General features: G+C 51.8%; 1 protein-coding gene across 11 annotated transcripts in view; it reads right to left on the bottom strand.

The window, feature by feature from the left end:
* LRRC7 (leucine rich repeat containing 7) overlaps window positions 1-19133 on the bottom strand; it is a 369343-nt gene that overhangs the window by 7018 nt on the left and 343192 nt on the right. Inside the window, exons 26-27 of one of the 11 annotated variants that reach the window (XM_030571833.1) lie at window positions 1152-1201; window positions 233-1053 (exon numbers count right to left, since the gene is read on the bottom strand). The exons of 8 other annotated variants lie outside the window; for them this stretch is intronic. In XM_030571833.1, the coding sequence (XP_030427693.1) occupies window positions 1015-1053; window positions 1152-1201 (89 nt within the window). In that variant the 3' untranslated portion in view covers window positions 233-1014. Of the gene's footprint in view, window positions 1-232; window positions 1054-1151; window positions 1208-19133 lie in introns of those variants that run through there. 2 more of the 11 variants (XM_030571828.1, XM_030571827.1) reach the window with 2 other exon arrangements.

Here is a 19133-nt window from a genome sequence, read left to right on the forward strand (position 1 = left end):
TGCTTTCCAGAGCTGTCACAGTGGTGCACTGTGGGATACTGCCTGGAGGCCAATACCGTCAATTTGCGGCCACACTAACCCTAATCCAACATGGCAATACCGATTTCAGAGCTACTCCTCTCATTGGGGAGGAGTACAGAAACCGGTTTAAAGAGCCCTTTATATCGATATTAAGGGTCTCATTGTGTGGACGGGTGCAGGGTTAAATCGGTTTAACGCTGCTAAATTTGGTTTAAACGCGTAGTGTAGACCAGGCCTTAGTCACATTCCTTACAGCAGTTAAGAAGGGGAGTATTTTTAACCTGGAGGCCTTGACTGGAAGCCAAGAGACCACGAACACTCACAAACTTCATATGTAGGACATGAAGCACTGTAGCTCTGAATGGATATTTTCAGCTGCTCCCAGTCAGGACTCCAGAGAAAATGGAAAAGACATTCTTTGTGTTGCTGTTGCTCTGTACACTGTGTCAAATCTGGAGATTTTTCTGACCTAGTGATGGTGAACATTGATAGGGAGCTATTGTACTGAGAACTCAATTACGATCAATCCCAAAGTCCCTACAGCTGAATGGCCTTGAAAAAGAAGGGACACTTCTCAGTAATGAGCAGTTCTTCACCTGCAAAGCATGTGGTTTCCCTGTATCTTTCGCGCTGGCCCAATGTCTTTCCCTGAAACATTCGTAACTTGATTTACTCAGTGGGAACTACTGCAGATTGGGTCTGTATATTTGCCATTATTTCCCCACCATTCCTAAAAAAATTCCATGCTGACTTTTAAAGAAAAAAAAACCCAGGAAGGGCAGGCTTTTTGAGGAGAAATGTTCCCCATTCATGAGCCATATCAGATAGCATGCATGTTATTGCAAAGACCCAACACATTTTTCATGGGGCAAGCTAAACAGCTTCCCCAATACACACACAAAAATCTCACTTTTGATACCTCAGACATTCTAAACATGCTCTACAATGGACTGTGTTATTTCTTCAGGACAGAAGATTGGCAATGAAATGGGATCAGGAAGTATCTGCCTCTTCATGTGTTCTCACTGCCATCTGCAATGAAAAGAAATATGTTTTATAACATTTTTTTCATCTTTTACACCATCTTTACAGAAAAATCCTCATCAAGTCTAATTCAATGGAAGACTTACCAAGAATCCATCCCAAGTTTGTTGGCCAGAATTTAAGCAATGGCCAGGTTCTGAATCTGAAAAAGGAAAGCATAGTGGCTGGGTTCTGGATAATTTGCCACTATGTTATCATTATTAATAACATTATTTACTGAGTGTCAGCTGTGCATTTGGTGCAGAACAAATATTTAAGATGACAGTCCCTGCCCCCAGTTACTTACTGTCTAACTCAGACTCTAATAGTACAGTTCAATATTCATATTGGCTTGTCAGAGGTATTAAGATTCCCTGTGGTAAATAATCTCTGTTGGGATGATTTAGCAGTATCTGGTAGTGAGATGAAATCCAACAGAGAAAGGGAAATTACCTCAAGCACCTTTCAGCTTGATGATGGAAATTTAGCTTCTTCAAGCTAAAATGGGCCACTCTCTGACCCATTACTGTTTGTTGTATACCCATAGGTTAGATACACTTCCTAGCTCAGAGGAACTGGATTAGCCAAATTTGTCTCAAGATGAATGCACAGTACAGCACATACAATCACCTTGGAAACAGAGTGATACTGTAAGGCTCCACGGGTGGGGTGAGGTGAGGTTCTGCGGCCTGCAATGTGCAGGTCAGACTAGAAGATCACGATGGTCCCCTTTGACCGTAAAATCTGAGTCTAGAACCTAGGCCTGTAGAGCTACTAGGCAGCTGGCAGCTCCAGGTTGTCACTCAGCAGGAGCTGTAACTAACTTGTGCTTCACTTACTATGATCTGCTGTGGACCCAGACCATAAGAAGTTCTGTCTCAAGGGTTTGACAGACAGCAACCCTGTGGCTCCTTGCCCTGTATAAACCCAAGCGGTATTCCAGGAAGTATCCAGACAACAGTATGGATCTTCTGTAGCTGCCATAACTGTTCCTTGCACATGAATCACTGGCTTGACTTTGCCTTGATTTGGACTTTGACTCCTGACTCAGACTTGGACCCCTGGCATTGACCCTGGCCGGACCTGACTACAAAATCTTCTCTTATCCCAGCTTTGGTTTTGCCTCTGCTCTGACTGACCTTGGTGGAATCATGACAGATATTGCACCTGATCCTGGAAGGGGCACAGCACTTGCAACATCTGTTGATTTTGGCTGGTATTTCTAAAGGAACTAATGGGAAGTATGCACCCAAATCCCTCTGAAATTTAACAGAAGTTAGGCACCTAACTCCCTTAGACTCCTTTGAAATCCCAGCCTGTGTAAACACTATATTAGCCACAGATCAGTGACAAAGTCCATTGACCTAAAAATCTCCTTCTTCCCATGAAAACTGGGCAAGTGGAGGAGGCCCACCACTGTCCCCCCTTTAGTACTATTGCAAGGTGCAGATTGAGGTCTCATCCTCTGCCATTTCCATGGCGGATGTAACTCCTGCATCCCTCACAGCCCCAAAGAAATTGCACAGGGCTGCTCAGAGGGCTAGGGTGGACAGGAGCTCATTTGCATGACTTGCTCATCCTTCTTCAACAGCTTCTACCTGTAGAGCAGCAGGTCCCCTTTTTTCCACTCTGCTCATCACATTAAACATATTAAGGACTGGTAAGCCCTGTGAGCAGTGGTTTCACATATATACACCCTGCCTTTAGGAGACTATATCTTGCACAACCAACTTTTTCTCCATCTCCATTTTTTGTTTTGAGAGTTGGCAAAGTATGCTCACTTGAGTATGAGCTTTTCTTTCCCCAATCACTTTGTGTACCCATCAAATATAGGAAACACTTCTTGCTAAGTAGCAAATAATCTTGAGGGTCAGCATTCATTCAGGGCAATGTTCTGCCCCCATTAGCCCTTTAGAGTAGTTCCACTGAAGTCAATGGTACTACTTGTAGGATAAGATACTACTCAATGTATGTAAGCGGGAAGAACTGAGGCGTTATTTTTTATTTTTACTTTTTTTTTTTTTATAGAGGAAAGTCACATTCTGCATTTTCTCATATAAATAGCATGAAAATTGTCTGTCTGCTGCTCTCTGAAAATAATACTCTATGTTGATGTTGCTGGACTTGAAGGACAATAACATATGAAAGTAAAAGTTATCTGAAATAACTAGATATTTTTCTTGTCATGTTTTCTGGACTTGTGTAGTATAGTCATTCATCTCTAAAAGGATCTATTAAAATTCCTGCCATTTTTTATAACAATATAAATGTTTCTTACCTGATAAGCAGTTAAATTATCTATGAGTTTATGAGTGACAGAAGAAAGATATGAAAATTCTGGTTCATAATGAGATATTGTTTAATGTTCCACAAAGAGGCCAAAAGGAAGCTACAGAAACAAATGACTTTTCGTCCTCCAAATAATTAACACTTGGCATCAATACAGCACCTTCTACCTGAGGATCTTAAAGCACTCTACCAACATTAATGCATTAAACCTCAGAATAGTTCTGTGTGATATCTGTATTAATATCCCCTTTTATAAGTGGTGATATTGGCATACAGAATGTTTAAGTGATTAAGAGTTGGTCTACACATAAACCGCTACAACAGAACCACTGTAGGACTTCAGTGTAGACACTGCCTATGCCGATGGAAGGGATTCTCCTATCAGTGTAGGTAATTCACTTCCCTTCTTCCATTGACCTAATGCTGTTTACACTGGGGGCTATGCTGATGTAAGTTTCCATTGTAGGCCAACTCTTATTTAGTTAAAGAAGTCTGACACAGAACTGAGAATGGAACAGAGATGTCTTGAGTCCCAGGACTCTCCATATCAAAACCATAAGAAAACTATCTTGCCCTAAAGTTTAAACAGTCATATTCAGCTATGAATTAATAACAGCCAGAGAATTCTGTTATTGTGTTTACTGTGCATATGACAAATTATTCTTAACCAAATACATTAATTAGTACATCTTTTATCCTCATTTCAGTGACTTCTTTATAACAATAGATAGTAAACATCTTCATGGCTTTAAAATGGAGCAAAACCAACCCATTAAAATCCCTGAATTACATTTTCAATATCTTTCAGTTGAACTTTATTGATAATTTCAGAGTACAAAAACTCCAGAATAATTTCATACCGTATTGCATCTTAAAAAGCCTATACACCCACTAAACTTTCTGTGGTTTTAGGATAATAATGCAGCTTTTTACAAGATGTATTCAAGTCAGCAAGGCTGATGAAATTCACCCAGAGTACTTAAGGAACTAGCAGAAGCTACATTGCAACCCTTATTGATTGTCTTCAAGAATTTATGGAAGATGGGTGAAGTGCCAGATGACTGGAAAAAGCAAACACAGTTATCTATTTTGTCCTCTGACAGACTTACAGACCTAGTGGATTGGGAAGAAGCAACAGATGTGATATAACTTGATTTTAGTAAGGCTTCTGACACAGTCCCATATAACATCCTCATAAGCAAACAAGGGAAACACGGCCTAGATAAAATTACTATAAGGTGGGTATACAACTTGTTGAAAAACCACACTCAGACAGTAGTTATCAATTTCTGCACAAATGTACACAAATAAGACAGTGAAGAATTAGGCCCAGGTGGGCCCAAACCTAATATACCAATAAAAACACCTCCAAACTCTGGGTAAGTCTATATCCCCATTCCGATCCAAAGTTTGGACTTGGAATCTGATTGTACAATGGATTGAAACAATACCCCAAATACAAACATTTCCACATTTTCAGATGTTTCTCAACTTTGCCACCCAGGACATCTGTTTTTTGTTTGTTTGTCTTTTAGCAACTCTGATTTCAATCAATTCCTTGGGATGGATATGAGCAAAGAAAGCTAATTTTGTGCTATTCAAGCCAAATACTAATACCATAATAACAATTTTTTGTACCCCATGCTACCGGAGGGCAAGGGAAGTTCAGTCACAGCACACACAATTTTCTCCTCCCCTAGAAAAGATCTCCATTTTAACTTCCATGTTATTCTCTAGTGGAACCTTTTTCCAAAATGCCTTTTGTTGGCCTCACACGTTAAATTTGGCAGAGAGAAGTACCTGTAGCCCTAATGTGGTCATTTTGCTACTAGCTGCTGCTTCCTGTATCTCCATCTATTTCAGCTAATAAGTGTTCTTCATTTCTGATAGGTTCCACACTTATTCCTGAGGAGAAGTTTATGTCCTAGAAGCATGTTTAAAATAATATTAATCTGACTGTTTTATTCAAATAGAAAGTTAAAGTGGGAGGTACAGTTCCAAACTGAAGCACTGGGAAAGATGTTCAGAACAAGAAGTAATGGGTTTAAATTGTAGCCAGGAAGATTTAGGTTAGACACTAGGAAATGCTTCCTAACTGTCAGAGTAGTTAAGTACTGGAACAAATTACCTAGGGAGGTTGCAGAATCTCTGTCCCTTGAGGTTTTAAAGAGCAGGTTAGGCAAATACCTGTCAGGGATGATCTAGGTATCACGTAGTCCTGCCTCAGTGCAGATGACTGGACTAGATGACCCACTGAGGTCCCTACCAATCCTACATTCCTATGAAAATTGGTAGAGGAAGGAGAGCTGACTCAGAAAAAGAGAGAGAGAGAGAGAGATGCAGTTGGTGGTGGGGGTGACACCTGGGCTCTTCAATGTGGCTAGGAGAGTTTCCCCTTGTAATGAGTGAACGTTTGGATAGCTGGAGAAGACTAAAAAGGGCTAGGGTGGGAGGCTATGGAGAGCCCTGCCCTGGGGAAAGTAAGGAGCATCAAAAAAAGTGACCAATTCTGCATTACTGCAATGAAGTTCTCTTTAGTTCCTTGAGAGAGTATTCATGTCTGTATGTTACCCTCAACCCTTCCTTCCAGTCAGAGTACAACATGATACTTCACTTCTGTGAGTGAATGGTAGCAGATCCCAGAGTACTTGGCCTACAGGATGTAAAAGAGTGCTGTCTTGGCACCATACTCCCTTACTTATCCTTCCACATCCTGGTAGAAGCCTCTTTGCAGATGCCCTTTCGGTTGGGCCCCTGAAGTTCTGAAAGGGGCACGCTGGCTACTTCCTACAGAATGTCTCTCACCACACCAACCCTGTGAGCCAAACTGATTTATGTTAACTTTCAAGGGCTCCTCCTCTGTCCTGGGAATCCTCCCTCTCTCCTCCTCCAGGAAGAGATTAGGAGGGGCATTGGCCAATGTGAGATTAAATTGAATCTGGGAAATATGGGGCTGGGGGAATGGGAGGGAAGATGTCTGGTGGCAGTGCAGAGGAAGAAAAGTTCCGCAACATTCCGAGGACCAAACTTTCTTCAAGTTTTGCCTGGGGATAATGGAAGAACTATTCTCCTAATGGAAGAACACAGAGGGAGGAAACTGCATAAAAGACGGTTACTCACCTTTGTAACTGTTGTTCTTCGAGATGTGTTGCTCACATCCATTCCAGTTAGGTGTGCGCGCCACGCGTGCACGTTCGTCGGAAACTTTTTTACCCTAGCAACTCCAGTGGGCCGGCAGGTCGCCCCCTGGAGTGGCGCCGCCATGGCGCCCAATATATATCCCTGCCGGCCCGCCCGCTCCTCAGTTCCTTCTTGCCGGCTACTCCGACAGTGGGGAAGGAGGGCGGGTGTGGAATGGATGTGAGCAACACATCTCGAAGAACAACAGTTACAAAGGTGAGTAACCGTCTTTTCTTCTTCGAGTGATTGCTCACATCCATTCCAGTTAGGTGACTCCCAAGCCATACCTAGGCGGTGGGGTCGGAGTGAGAAGTCGCGGCACGGAGCACTGCAGTTCCAAAGGCCGCATCCTCCCTCGACTGCTGGACCAGGGCGTAGTGGGAAGCAAAGGTGTGGACCGATGACCAGGTCGCTGCCCGACAGATTTCCTGGATGGGCACGCGGGCGAGGAAAGCCAGCGACGACGCCTGCGCCCTGGTAGAATGCGCAGTCACACGGCCCGTAGGGACATGGGCCAAGTCATAACAGGTCCTGATACAGGACTAACCCAAGAGGATACCCTCTGGGAGGAGATAGGAAGCCCTTTCATACGATCTGCTACCGCCACGAAAAGCTGGGGGGATTTTCGGAAGGGCTTAGTCCTTTCTATGTAGAACGCGAGAGCCCTACGGACATCCAGCGAGTGGAGCTGCTGCTCCCTGCCTGAGGAGTGAGGTTTTGGGAAAAAAACCGGAAGGAAAATCTCTTGGTTGACGTGGAAGGCTGAGACCACCTTGGGCAGAAAAGCAGGGTGTGGTCTCAGCTGCACCTTGTCCTTGTGGAAGACCGTATATGGGGGGTCTACCACAAGAGCTCGGAGCTCCGACACCCGTCTAGCTGAGGTGATAGCCACTAGAAAGGCAGTTTTCCAAGAGAGGTAGAGCAGGGAGCAAGTAGCTAACGGCTCAAAGGGGGGCCCCATGAGCCGGGACAACACCAGGTTAAGATCCCAGGTTGGAGCAGGGGGACGGACATTAGGGAATAAACGTTCCAGCCCTTTCAGGAATCTCGACACCGTCGGATGAGAAAAAACGGAGCGACCGTCCGCACCCGGGTGAAAGGTGGAGATAGCTGCTAGGTGGACTCGCAACGATGATAAGGCCAGACCTTGCCCTTTGAGGGACCAAACGTAGTCTAAGATTTCGGTTATCGAAACTTCCATAGGGCGGAGATTTCTCTCTACGCACCAACAGGAGAAGCGCTTCCATTTCGCCGAATATGTGGCTCTTGTGGACGGTTTTCTGCTGCTCAAGAGCACCTCTCTCACAGGCGTGGAGCAGCGCAGCTCGGAACCAGTCAGCCACGCAGGAGCCACGCCGCTAGGTGCAGCGACTGCAGGTCTGGGTGACAGAGGGTCCCGTGGTCCTGGGTAATCAGGTCCGGATGAAGGGGCAGGGGAACTGGGTCGGCTATGGCCAAGTCCAGCAGCATGGTGTACCAGTGCTGCCTGGGCCAAGCCGGGGCCACCATGATCACGAGAGCCCTGTCTCTGCGCACCTTCAGGAGGACCTTGTGGACCAGAGGGAACGGGGGAAACGCATAGTACAGGTGGGTCGACCACTGGATGAGGAAGGCATCCGCTATCGACCCCGGCTCCCTGCCCTGAAAGGAGCAGAACACTTGGCACTTCCTGTTCCCCTTGGACGCGAAGAGGTCCACCCGGGGATAACCCCACCTCCGGAAAATGGAGAGAGCGACGTCCGGGCGAAGGGACCACTCGTGTGACAGGAAGGATCTGCTCAATCGATCCGCCAGCGTGTTCCGTACTCCAGGGAGGAAGGAAGCCCTGAGGTAAATGGAGTGGGCTACGCAAAAGTCCCAGAGTCGTATCGCCTCGTGGCACAGGGAGGAGGACCTGGTGCCGCCCTGCTTGTTGATATAGTACATGGTCGTCGTGTTGTCCGTGAACACGGCGACACAACGACCCTGAAGCTGATGACAGAACGCTTGACAAGCAAGGCGGACCGCTCTCAACTCCCGCATGTTGATGTGTAGCCCCACCTCCTCCTGGGACCACAGGCCCTGTGTCCGCAGGGCCCCTAGGTGGGCCCCCCAGCCTAGATCTGAGGCATCCTTTGTCAGGGATACCGAGGGCTGAGAGGGGTGGAAGGGAAGACCCGCACATAATACGGACTGGTCTAGCCACCAGCCGAGAGAATCTAAGACCTTCTGGGGGATTGTGACTAACATGTCTAACGGTTGCCTTGCCGGCCTGTAATGACTGATAAGCCACAGCTGGAGAGGCCTCATGTGGAGCCGAGTGTAGTCGGTCACAAAGGTGCACGCCGCCATGTGGCCTAACAGGGTTAGACATGTCCTCACTGACGTCAATGGGGCTGACCGCAAACGTTGAACGATCGCCGCCATGGTCTGAAACCGTTGCAGAGGCAGGGAGGCCCTGCCCACAGTGGCGTCCAGGACGGCCCCGATAAATTCCACCTTCTGCGTGGGCCTCAGGGTGGACTTGTCTGTGTTTATCAAGAGGCCCAGACTTGCAAACATGCCGGTGATCACGCGGACATGGCTGTTGACTTGCTGTTCCGACGTGCCCCGAATCAACCAGTCGTCCAGATAAGGGAACACGTGGACACGGTTGCGCCGAAGATGCGCCACGACAACTGCCATGCATTTTGTAAACACCCTCGGGGCCGTGGACAGGCCGAATGGGAGGACTGCAAACTGATAATGAAGAGCCCCCACAACGAAGCGGAGAAAGCGCCTGTGGCGTGGCCAAATGGCAATGTGGAAATACGCGTCCTGCATGTCGAGGGCGGCGTACCAGTCTCCCGGATCCAGGGATGGAATAATGGTCCCCAAGGATACCATGCGGAACTTCAACTTCACGAGGTATTTGTTGAGTTCTCGCAGGTCGAGGATAGGCCTGAGGCCCCCCTTGGCCTTGGGGATCAGAAAGTAGCGGGAATAAAACCCCTTGCCTTTCTCGTTTTCCGGAACCGCCTCTATAGCTCCTTTGCTGAGGAGCGTCTGCACCTCCTGCCGAAGGAATTGCTCGTGAGAGGGGTCCCTGAAGAGGGACGAGGAAGGAGGGCGGGAAGGAGGAAATGAAACAAACTGCAGGCGGTATCCCGTCTGCACCATGCTCAAGACCCAGCGGTCCGATGTTATTTGGGACCACGCCGGGAGGAAAAATGAAAGGCGGTTGGAAAACGGGGGGGAAGGATCCATAGGGGAAACTGTTACCGCGCCCTCGGGCGCACCTTCAAAATGAAGGCTTAGGACCAGGCGGGGGTTTTGAGGAGCCTTGGTTCTGCCCCCCTTGGTTCCCCGACTGTCTGCGCCTTCCGTTCCTGCCGCGGCGCCTGTAAAGGTCCTGCCGCTGGCGGAACTGGGAAAACGGCCTACGTTGCTGCTGTTGTTGCGACCTAAAGGGTCTACGCTGCGTCACGGGGGTGTGCATCCCGAGGGACCGCATAATAACCCGGTTGTCTTTTAGACTCTTGAGTCTGGGGTCTGTCTTATCAGAAAACAGGCCCTGGCCTTCGAAAGGAAGGTCCTGTATGGTATGCTGGAGCTCCGGCGGAAGTCCGGAAACCTGCAGCCAGGAGATGCGACGCATCGTAACTCCTGACGCGAGGGTACGGGCAGCCGAGTCCGCAGCGTCCAAGGAGGCTTGTAAGGCCGTGCGTGCGACCTTCTTGCCTTCGTCCAAGATGGCCGTAAACTCTTGGCGAGCATCCTGTGGCAGCAGCTCCTTAAATTTGTCCACTGCCACCCAGGAATTAAAGGCATATCTGCTCAGCAGGGCCTGCTGGTTGGAGACCCTGAGCTGCAGCGCCCCAGCCGAATACACCTTACGGCCAAGGAGGTCCATCCGCCTGGCTTCTCTGGATTTGGGGGCTGGAGCCTCCTGGCCGTGACGCTCCCTATCGTTCACTGATTGCACCACCAGTGAACCCGGAGTCGGGTGTACATGGAGATATTCGTATCCCCTAGAAGGGGCCATGTACTTCCTCTCGACTCCTTTCGCTGTCGGAGGGATGGAGGCCGGGGACTGCCAGATGGTATTGGCGTTGGCCTGGATGGTCCGTATGAAGGGCAGGGCGACCCTGGTGGGAGCATCAGAAGAGAGGATGGTTACAATTGGATCCTCTATCTCCGAGACCTCCTCTGCCTGCAGACTCAGATTTTGAGCCAAGCGCCTGAGGAGGTCTTGGTGCGCCCTGAGATCCAGCGGGGGGGGACTGTTGGAGGAGGTACCCGCCACCGCCTCATCCGGGGAGGAGGAAGATGAGACCCCAGGCACGAGAGTGTCTAACTGAGGGTCTTCCTCAGCCCTCGCCTCTGCCTCCGGAGCCGCAGCGGAGTCCTGCTGCTTGGACCCTTCCTCCCCTTCCGGGGAGGGAGGGGGGCGAGACAACGAGGCTTCAGGGGCCCTACGCTCCGCAGTCGCCGGTCTAGCAGGGAGCTGCTGGGGGCCCTGGGCCTGATGGTATGCCCAGGGTGTCCAGAATCCCCACTGTTGTGGGCCTTGGTCCTGCAGCGGCGGATCACCGAACAGCGCCGCCTGCCTGTCGGTGCCCAGCGCATACCCGCTGTCCGTCTGGGAAGATACGGACGGCTGTCTCGAGGGCCATGGTGGGGCCGACCCTGGATGGTAAGGGTCTGCGCGGGCCGGCACGGAGGATCGTCTCGGTGCCGGGGACCGGTGCCGGGAGTCATATCGGTGCCGGGACCGGGATCGGGACCGGGATCTGTCACGGTGCCGGGATCCTGATCGGTACCGGGCGCCGCTTCGGTGCCGGGACCTGCCACCAGCTCGGTGCCGGGAGGTCGACCGGGACCTGCCACCAGCTCGGTGCCGGGAGGTCGACCGAGACCGGGACCTGCCACCAGCTCGGTGCCGGGAGGTCGACCGGTGCGGCGAGTAGCGTCGGGACCCGCTCCTGGAATCGCGGTGCCGGTGTGGACGACTGGAGCCTGACCGCGACCGTCTCGATGCCGACCGGTGCCGCGAGTGCGACCGGTACCGCTGAGGGGAGCGGTGCCGGGACTGCGAGCGGCGTCGGGATCTGGAGCGCCCAAGACGTCGGGACCTGGATCGTGAACGACTGTCTCTGGGCGGTGCCGATATCATGGGCTTGCCTCTGGACACGACCCGCACCGGAGGTACCGGGGGTGGCAGCCGAGTGGGCTCAGTCAGGGCAATAAGGTCCCGAGCCGAGGCGAAGGTCTCCGGTGTGGACGGGACCACTATCTCAACCCCAGATCTCATGGGGGAGCTCGGCGGTACCGGACTCAACGGACCCACCGGGCCCGGAGTCAACGGTGCTGACGGTGCCGGCGGCGCCACGGCCGATGTCGAGGCCGGGCGCTCTAGCCGGGTCTTCCTGGCCGGAGTATCAGACTTCGACGGCCTTGGCTCTGACTCCAGTGCCGGAGAGGGTCGGTGCCGAGGAGTCTTCTCGGTGCCGGAGCGATCCGGTGCCGGTGCCGATACCACGGCCTGCGAAGCCGTCGGGTCAAGTGCCGCCTCCATTAGGAGAGTTCGGAGCCTTTGATCCCTCTCCTTCTTTGTCCTCGGCTTAAAGGCCTTACAGATGCGGCACTTGTCGGATCTGTGCGATTCCCCGAGGCACTTCAGGCACGCTTCGTGGGGATCGCTGGTAGGCATGGGCTTCTTGCAGGCCGCACACTGCTTGAAGCCCGGCGAAACAGGCATGAGCCTGGCGCCGGGTGCCGGGAAGGGCTAAGCCCCCGGCGAAGAACTACTTAACAACTATTTAACTTAACTATCTACTTAACCAACTAATTAACAACTATAATGGACTAGAGATGAACGATAGATAAACGATAGAGAACTAGGAGAGCTAGGGACGTGGAGGACAGCTATGCCGCGCTCCACAGTTCCAACGACCGACACGGCGGTAAGAAGGAACTGAGGAGCGGGCGGGCCGGCAGGGATATATATTGGGCGCCATGGCGGCGCCACTCCAGGGGGCGACCTGCCGGCCCACTGGAGTTGCTAGGGTAAAAAAGTTTCCGACGAACGTGCACGCACGGCGCGCACACCTAACTGGAATGGATGTGAGCAATCACTCGAAGAAGAACTAACAATTTGCAATTTCCTTAACTACATGGGGAAAATCCAAACAGGTAAGCACCAGGCCCTTACATTTTTAACACGTACCTTTTCTCCTGCTTGTGGCACCCCACAAAAAAACCCCAACCCAGAACAATAAAACATTCTTTGATTAAGAATAATACAGGGTAAGCATATCATGTTAGAAAATGAAGTAAGCATTGACCATTCCATTCTTGCTCCACACTACTTTGTTGAACGAGTTCATATTTCAGACAATAAAAGTGACTTTGAGAGCACTGCCATTAATTAGGTGCAGATTTAGGGATGTATGATGGGCTGAGTTAATCATTGATTCACTTTGCATTGATTCACAAAGTAGTCAACATATTATTTTCTCCAGTGTTTTTTGTGTCAGTACAAGTTTTCATCACTGATCCACTAAAACCAAGTCAGATTTTAAAAGGGCAGCAGTATTAAAATCAATAAATATTTTGGAAAATTCAGAAGCCACAGCAATTATTTCTTTAAGCTGTTTTGGATGATATATTATTGATGTTTAAAAAGTTAAAAGGACACTCTGCCTTACATGCAGACTAAAGCACAGTTTAATTTCTACTGCCTTCAGTCCATTTTAACAAAATTACAGCAGATGGCATGGAATAAAGTACATTTCTAACACATTTAACTAATTTCTCTTACATTCGGATAGCTACAATCAATTAACAAAATCTGTTGAAACTGAGGGAAAACAAAATATGAATCTAACATATTTTGGATTTGATTTTCTGTATTCCTATTTTAGGAACTTAATGGTGAGCACTACAGTTTAGGTAAAGTTGCCTTAATCTAATATTTGTACTTTTTTGTTAAAATTATAAACAATGATTACGTGTAGCAGTAAGAAATTACTTAGGAAGGGCCAGAATCCAGCATGCTTTCTAATCCTGAGTCGTAGCTTACTTCTTAAGTAATAAAGTTCTACTCTACATGAGAAAGGGTGGCAGAATATGACCTTAAGGGGTAGAGTTCTTGTGGTTGTGCTGGTCCCAGTATACGAAAGAGAACAAGGAGAGTGGGGCAACATCTTTTATTGCACCAACTTTTGTTGGTGAAAGGGATAAGCCTCTGAGCTTCACAGAGCTCTTCCCGGCAGACCTGACCCGAGGAAGAGCTTTGTGAAGCTTAAAAACTTGTCTTCCACCATCATAAGTGGGTCTAATAAAAGATATTACCTCAACTGCTTTGTCTCTCTCCAAAGGACTAGTCACAAAGGGACTGAGGCCTTGTAATGCTCAGTACTGTGATGCTTAGGTGGCCTGCCACCAGGGGTGGCTCCAGGCCCCAGCACGCCAAGCGCGTGCTTGGGGCGGCATGCTGCGGGGGGCGCTCTGCCGGTCGCGCGGCAGGCAGGGCTCCGGTGGACCTCCCGCAGGTGTGCCACCGAAGCCGCGGGACCAGTGACAGGCAGAGCGCCGCCCGCGGCATGCCGCCATGATTGAGGTGGCAAAATGTCTGGAGTTGCCTCTGCCTGCCACTCTGCGGAGGGGAGAGGTAGGTGCCTAAGAACGGGATTCAGAAAATCCAGCACTCTGAACAGGGAGCTGCCTCACATAGCCAGTAGGAAATGCTGAGGAGACAGGTGCAGTTTAAGCTCCACTTCTCAAAGGAAAAGACGGTTACTCACCTTTGTAACTGTTGTTCTTCGAGATGTGTTGCTCATATCCATTCCAGTTAGGTGTGCGCACGCCGCGTGCACGCTCGTCGGAGACTTTTTACCCTAGCAACACTCGGTGGGCCAGCAGGTCACCCCCTGGAGTGGCGCCGGCATGGCGCCTGATATATACCCCTGCCGGCCCGCCCGCTCCTCAGTTCCTTCTTGCCGGCTACTCCGACAGTGGGGAAGGAGGGCGGGTGTGGAATGGATATGAGCAACACATCTCGAAGAACAACAGTTACAAAGGTGAGTAACCGTCTTTTCTTCTTCGAGTGCTTGCTCATATCCATTCCAGTTAGGTGATTCCCAAGCCTTACCTAGGCGGTGGGGTCGGAGCGAGACGTTGCGGACTGCAAAACCGCTGCGCCAAAAGCGGCATCGTCTCTAGCTTGCTGTACCAGCGCATAGTGTGAAGCGAAGGTGTGCACAGAAGACCATGTGGCCGCACGGCAGATTTCCTGTATGGGGACATGAGCCAAAAACGCGGCCGAGGAAGCCTGAGCCCTGGTAGAATGGGCGGTCAGGGGTCCCGTTGGCACACTGGCCAAGTCGTAACATGTCCTGATGCAGGACGTGACCCAGGATGCGATACGCTGGGAGGAGATTGCCATGCCTCTCATGCGCTCTGCTACTGCCACAAACAATTGTGGTGAATGCCGGAAGCATTTTGTTCTCTCAATGTAGAACGCGAGAGCTCTTCGGACGTCCAAGGAGTGGAGCTGTTGCTCTCTTCGGGATGAATGCGGCTTTGGGTAAAAGACTGGCAGGAAGACGTCTTGGTTAATATGGAAGGCGGAAACGACCTTAGGGAGGAACGCCGGGTGCGGTCGCAGCTGTACCTTGTCCTTATGGAACACCGTGTACGGAGGGTCCACGGTCAGAGTCCGAAGCTCCGAGACTCGCCGGGCCGATGTAATAGCGACTAGGAAGGCCACCTTCCAGGATAGGTACAGCAGCGAGCATGTGGCTAAGGGCTCGAAGGGGGGCGCCATGAGCCTGGTTAGAACCAGGTTCAGGTCCCAAGTAGGGGTAGGCCGTCTGACCTGGGGGTAGAGCTGCTCCAGGCCCTTGATAAATCTTGACACCATTGGGTGAGAAAAGACGGACTTGCCAGCCTCGCCTGGGTGGAAGGTGGATATAGCCGCGAGGTGGACGCGTAGAGAGGAGATCGCCAAGCCGTGCTGCTTGAGAGACCACACGTAGTCCAAGATGGTGGGGACTAGTACGGCGAGTGGATCATGGTCGTGTTGACTGCACCAGCAGCAGAAGCGTTTCCATTTCGCTAGGTAGGTGGAACGCGTGGAAGGCTTCCTGCTGCCCAACAACACTTGTTGTACTGCATCGGAACAGAGCAACTCGGCTTGGCTTAACCAGCCAGGAGCCATGCAGACAGATGGAGGGACTGTAGATCCGGATGGCGCATCCTGCCGAAGTCCTGTGTGATCAGGTCCGGCCAAAGAGGTAGGGCAATCGGATTTGCCAGGGAGAGATCGAGCAGCATGGTGTACCAAGGCTGCCGCGGCCACGCCGGAGCGATCAGGATGAGGTGGGCCTTGTCTCTCCGGACCTTGATCAGGACTCGATGGACGAGAGGGAATGGTGGGAAGGCGTAGCAAAGGCGACCCGTCCACGGTATGAGAAACGCGTCCGACAGGGAGCCCGGGGAGCGGCCCTGCAGACAGCAGTACACCTGGCATTTCCTGTTCGATCTGGAGCCGAACAGGTCTATCTGGGGAAACCCCCACCTCTGGAAAATGACATAGAGGACGTCCAGACAGATGGACCATTCGTGGGACAGGAAGGATCTGCTCAGGTGATCCGCCAGGGTGTTCCGCACTCCCGGGAGAAAGGAGGCCACTAGATGAATAGAGTGGGCTATGCAAAAGTCCTACAGACGTATTGCTTCCTGACACAGCGGGGAGGAACGAGTCCCGCCCTGCTTGTTGATGTAATACATGGCCGTTGTGTTGTCCGTGGATACCGCAACACAACGACCGTGCAAATGGCGTTGGAATGTCTGGCATGCTAGGCGAACGGCCCGTAGCTCTCGCACATTGATGTGAAGAGTCAACTCTCTCTGTGACCACAGGCCCTGTGTACGCAGGGTCCCCAGGTGCACCCTCCAGCCCAGCGATGATGCGTCCGTTGTTAGGGACGCTGATGGCTGTGGGGCGTGAAACGGGAGGCCTGCACACACTTGGGAGGGCATTGTCCACCAGCCTAGAGAGCCTAGAACATTCGGTGGAATCGTTACAATTGTGTTTATGGCATCCCTGCGTGGTCGATAGACCGACGCGAGCCACGTCTGCAACAGGCGCATGCGGTCTTGCGTGTCTGGTGACGAAGGTGCATGCGGCCATGTGGCCCAGGAGAGCGAAGCACGTTCGAGCAGATGTGGTCGGGAAGGCCCGCAGGCTTGTGACCATGGACACTATGGCTTGGAATCGGTGCCGGGGGAGGCTGGCTGTCGCGAGGTTGGAGTCCAGCACTGCCCCTATGAATTCTATGCTCCGCGTAGGCACCAGAGTGGACTTGCCCGGATTGATGGTCAGGCCTAGGCTCGCAAACAGCTCCATGATGATGGCGATGTGTCCGGTCACCTGCTCTTCCGACGTGCCTCGGATGAGCCAGTCGTCGAGGTAAGGGAAGACATGGATACGACGACGTCGCAGGGCAGCAGCGACGACCGCCATACATTTGGTGAACACCCGGGGGGCCGATGAGAGCCCAAAGGGGAGGACCGTGAACTGGTAGTGGTCCTGATTCACCACAAAGCGGAGATACCGTCTGTGCGGGGGGAAGATCGCAATGTGGAAGTACGCATCCTTCATGTCGAGAGCGGCGTACCAATCTCCTGAATCCAGGGAAGGAATGATGGTTCCTAATGTTACCATGCGGAACTTGAACTTTTTGATGAATTTGTTCAGGCCTCGCAGGTCCAGGATAGGTCGTAGGCCCCCTTTTGATTTGGGGATTAAGAAGTACCGGGAATAAAACCCCTTGCCCCTTAGCTCCCTTGGCACTTCCTCTATAGCCCCAATGGACAGGAGCTTGTGAACCTCCTGGACGATAAGTTGCTCATGAGAGGGGTCCCTGAAGAGGGACGAGGAGGGAGGATGGGAGAGGGGTGGAGAAACAAACTGAAGATGGTAACCAAACTGCACCGTGCTCAGGACCCAACGATCCGAAGTCAGCTGGGACCAAGACGGTAGGAAGTGGCGGAGGCGGTTGAGGAAATGGAGTGGATCCAGAGAGGGGATTGGTAAGCTGCTCTCAGGCGCACCTTCAAAAGTTCGCCTTGGGTCCCTGCGGTGGCTTCTCGGACCCGGAAGTGTTACCCCTTTGAGGACCTGACTGTCGTCTGCGATTTGGCCGGCCTCGCCTCCGGTTGAAGTCTTGTCTGGGGCGAGGCGGGGGGTAAGTGCGCTGATGGTAGGGGCGGAATGGCCTTCTCTGAGTCTGGGGCGTGTGCATTCCCAGAGAACGCATGATGACCCGGTTATCCTTTAGGCTCTGTAGCCTGGGATCCGTCTTTTCAGAGAAGAGACCCTGCTGGTCGAATGGCAGGTCCTGGATCGTGTATTGCAGCTCCAGCGGTAGTCCGGAAGACTGCAGCCACGATATACGGCGCATGGCTACGCCCGACGCCAGAGTGCTCGCTGCTGAATCTGCGGCATCTAAGGACGCCTGTAGCGAGGTTCTGGCGACCCTCCTGCCCTCTTCCAGGAGAGATGAAAATTCCTGGCGTGAGTTCTGAGGGAGCAGCTCTGCAAATTTGCCGACAGCCTCCCAGGTGTTGTGGCTGTAACGGCTCAGGAGGGCCTGCTGGTTTGCCACACAGAGCTGAAGGCCTCCAGCAGAATAAATTTTACGTCCCAGCAAGTCCATGTGTCTGGCTTCCCTGGATTTTGGAGTAGGAGCCTGTTGGCCGTGGTGTTCCCGGTCACTGACTGACTGTACCACCAAGGAGCAGGGAGCGGGGTGTACGTAGAGGTACTCATACCCCTTGGATGGTACCATATACTTCCTTTCCACGCCTCGAGCAGTGGGTGGAATGGAGGCCGGAGACTGCCAGATTGTGTCCGCCTTTGCCTGGATCGACTTAATGAAGGGGAGGGCTACCCTGGTCGGTGCCTCCGCCGAGAGGATGCTTACTACCGGGTCCCCTACTTCCGGGACTTCCTCTACAGGAAGGTTTATGTTTTGGGCCACTCGCCTCAACAGGTCCTGATGTGCCCGGAGATCGATCGGCGGGGGCCCTGATGAAGACGAGCCCGCTACCGCCTCATCCGGGGACGAGGACGAAGACACCCCAGGGAGAAGCGGTTCTTGCACTGAAGCCTCGTGCAGAGGGGCCTCCATTTCCCGGGAATCCTGCTGCCCCATGGTATCCGTGGGGTCTTCCTCCGTACCTGAGGGGTGGGGGGGTGACTGATTGTGGCCTCTGGTGCACGACGCTCCGGTGGGTTGGAGCGAGCTTGTCCCGAAGGTTCGCCCTGGGCTTGGTGGTATGCCCAGGGCGCCCAAAAGGACCATTGAGGTGGACCCTGGTCCGTGTGGGCGTGCACATCTGAACCCCCGTAAGAGGCCCTGTCCATATGGGACGAAGCGGACGAGTGCCTTGAAGGCCAGGGAGGAGCCACCGATGACTGTGGCAGGCCTCTGTGCATCCCGACTTCGCTGCGCGGTGCCGGTGAATGGTACTGGGAGTCATGGCGGTACCGTGATCTAGACCGGGACCTGCTACCGGCTCGGTGCCGGGAGGTCGACCAGTGCCGGCCGCTGCCGTGCCGGGATCGGCTGCGGTATGAACGGCGGTGCCGC

This window comes from Gopherus evgoodei, chromosome 8 (assembly GCF_007399415.2).
Source record: "Gopherus evgoodei ecotype Sinaloan lineage chromosome 8, rGopEvg1_v1.p, whole genome shotgun sequence".
In the NCBI taxonomy this organism is placed as follows: domain Eukaryota; kingdom Metazoa; phylum Chordata; order Testudines; family Testudinidae; genus Gopherus; species Gopherus evgoodei.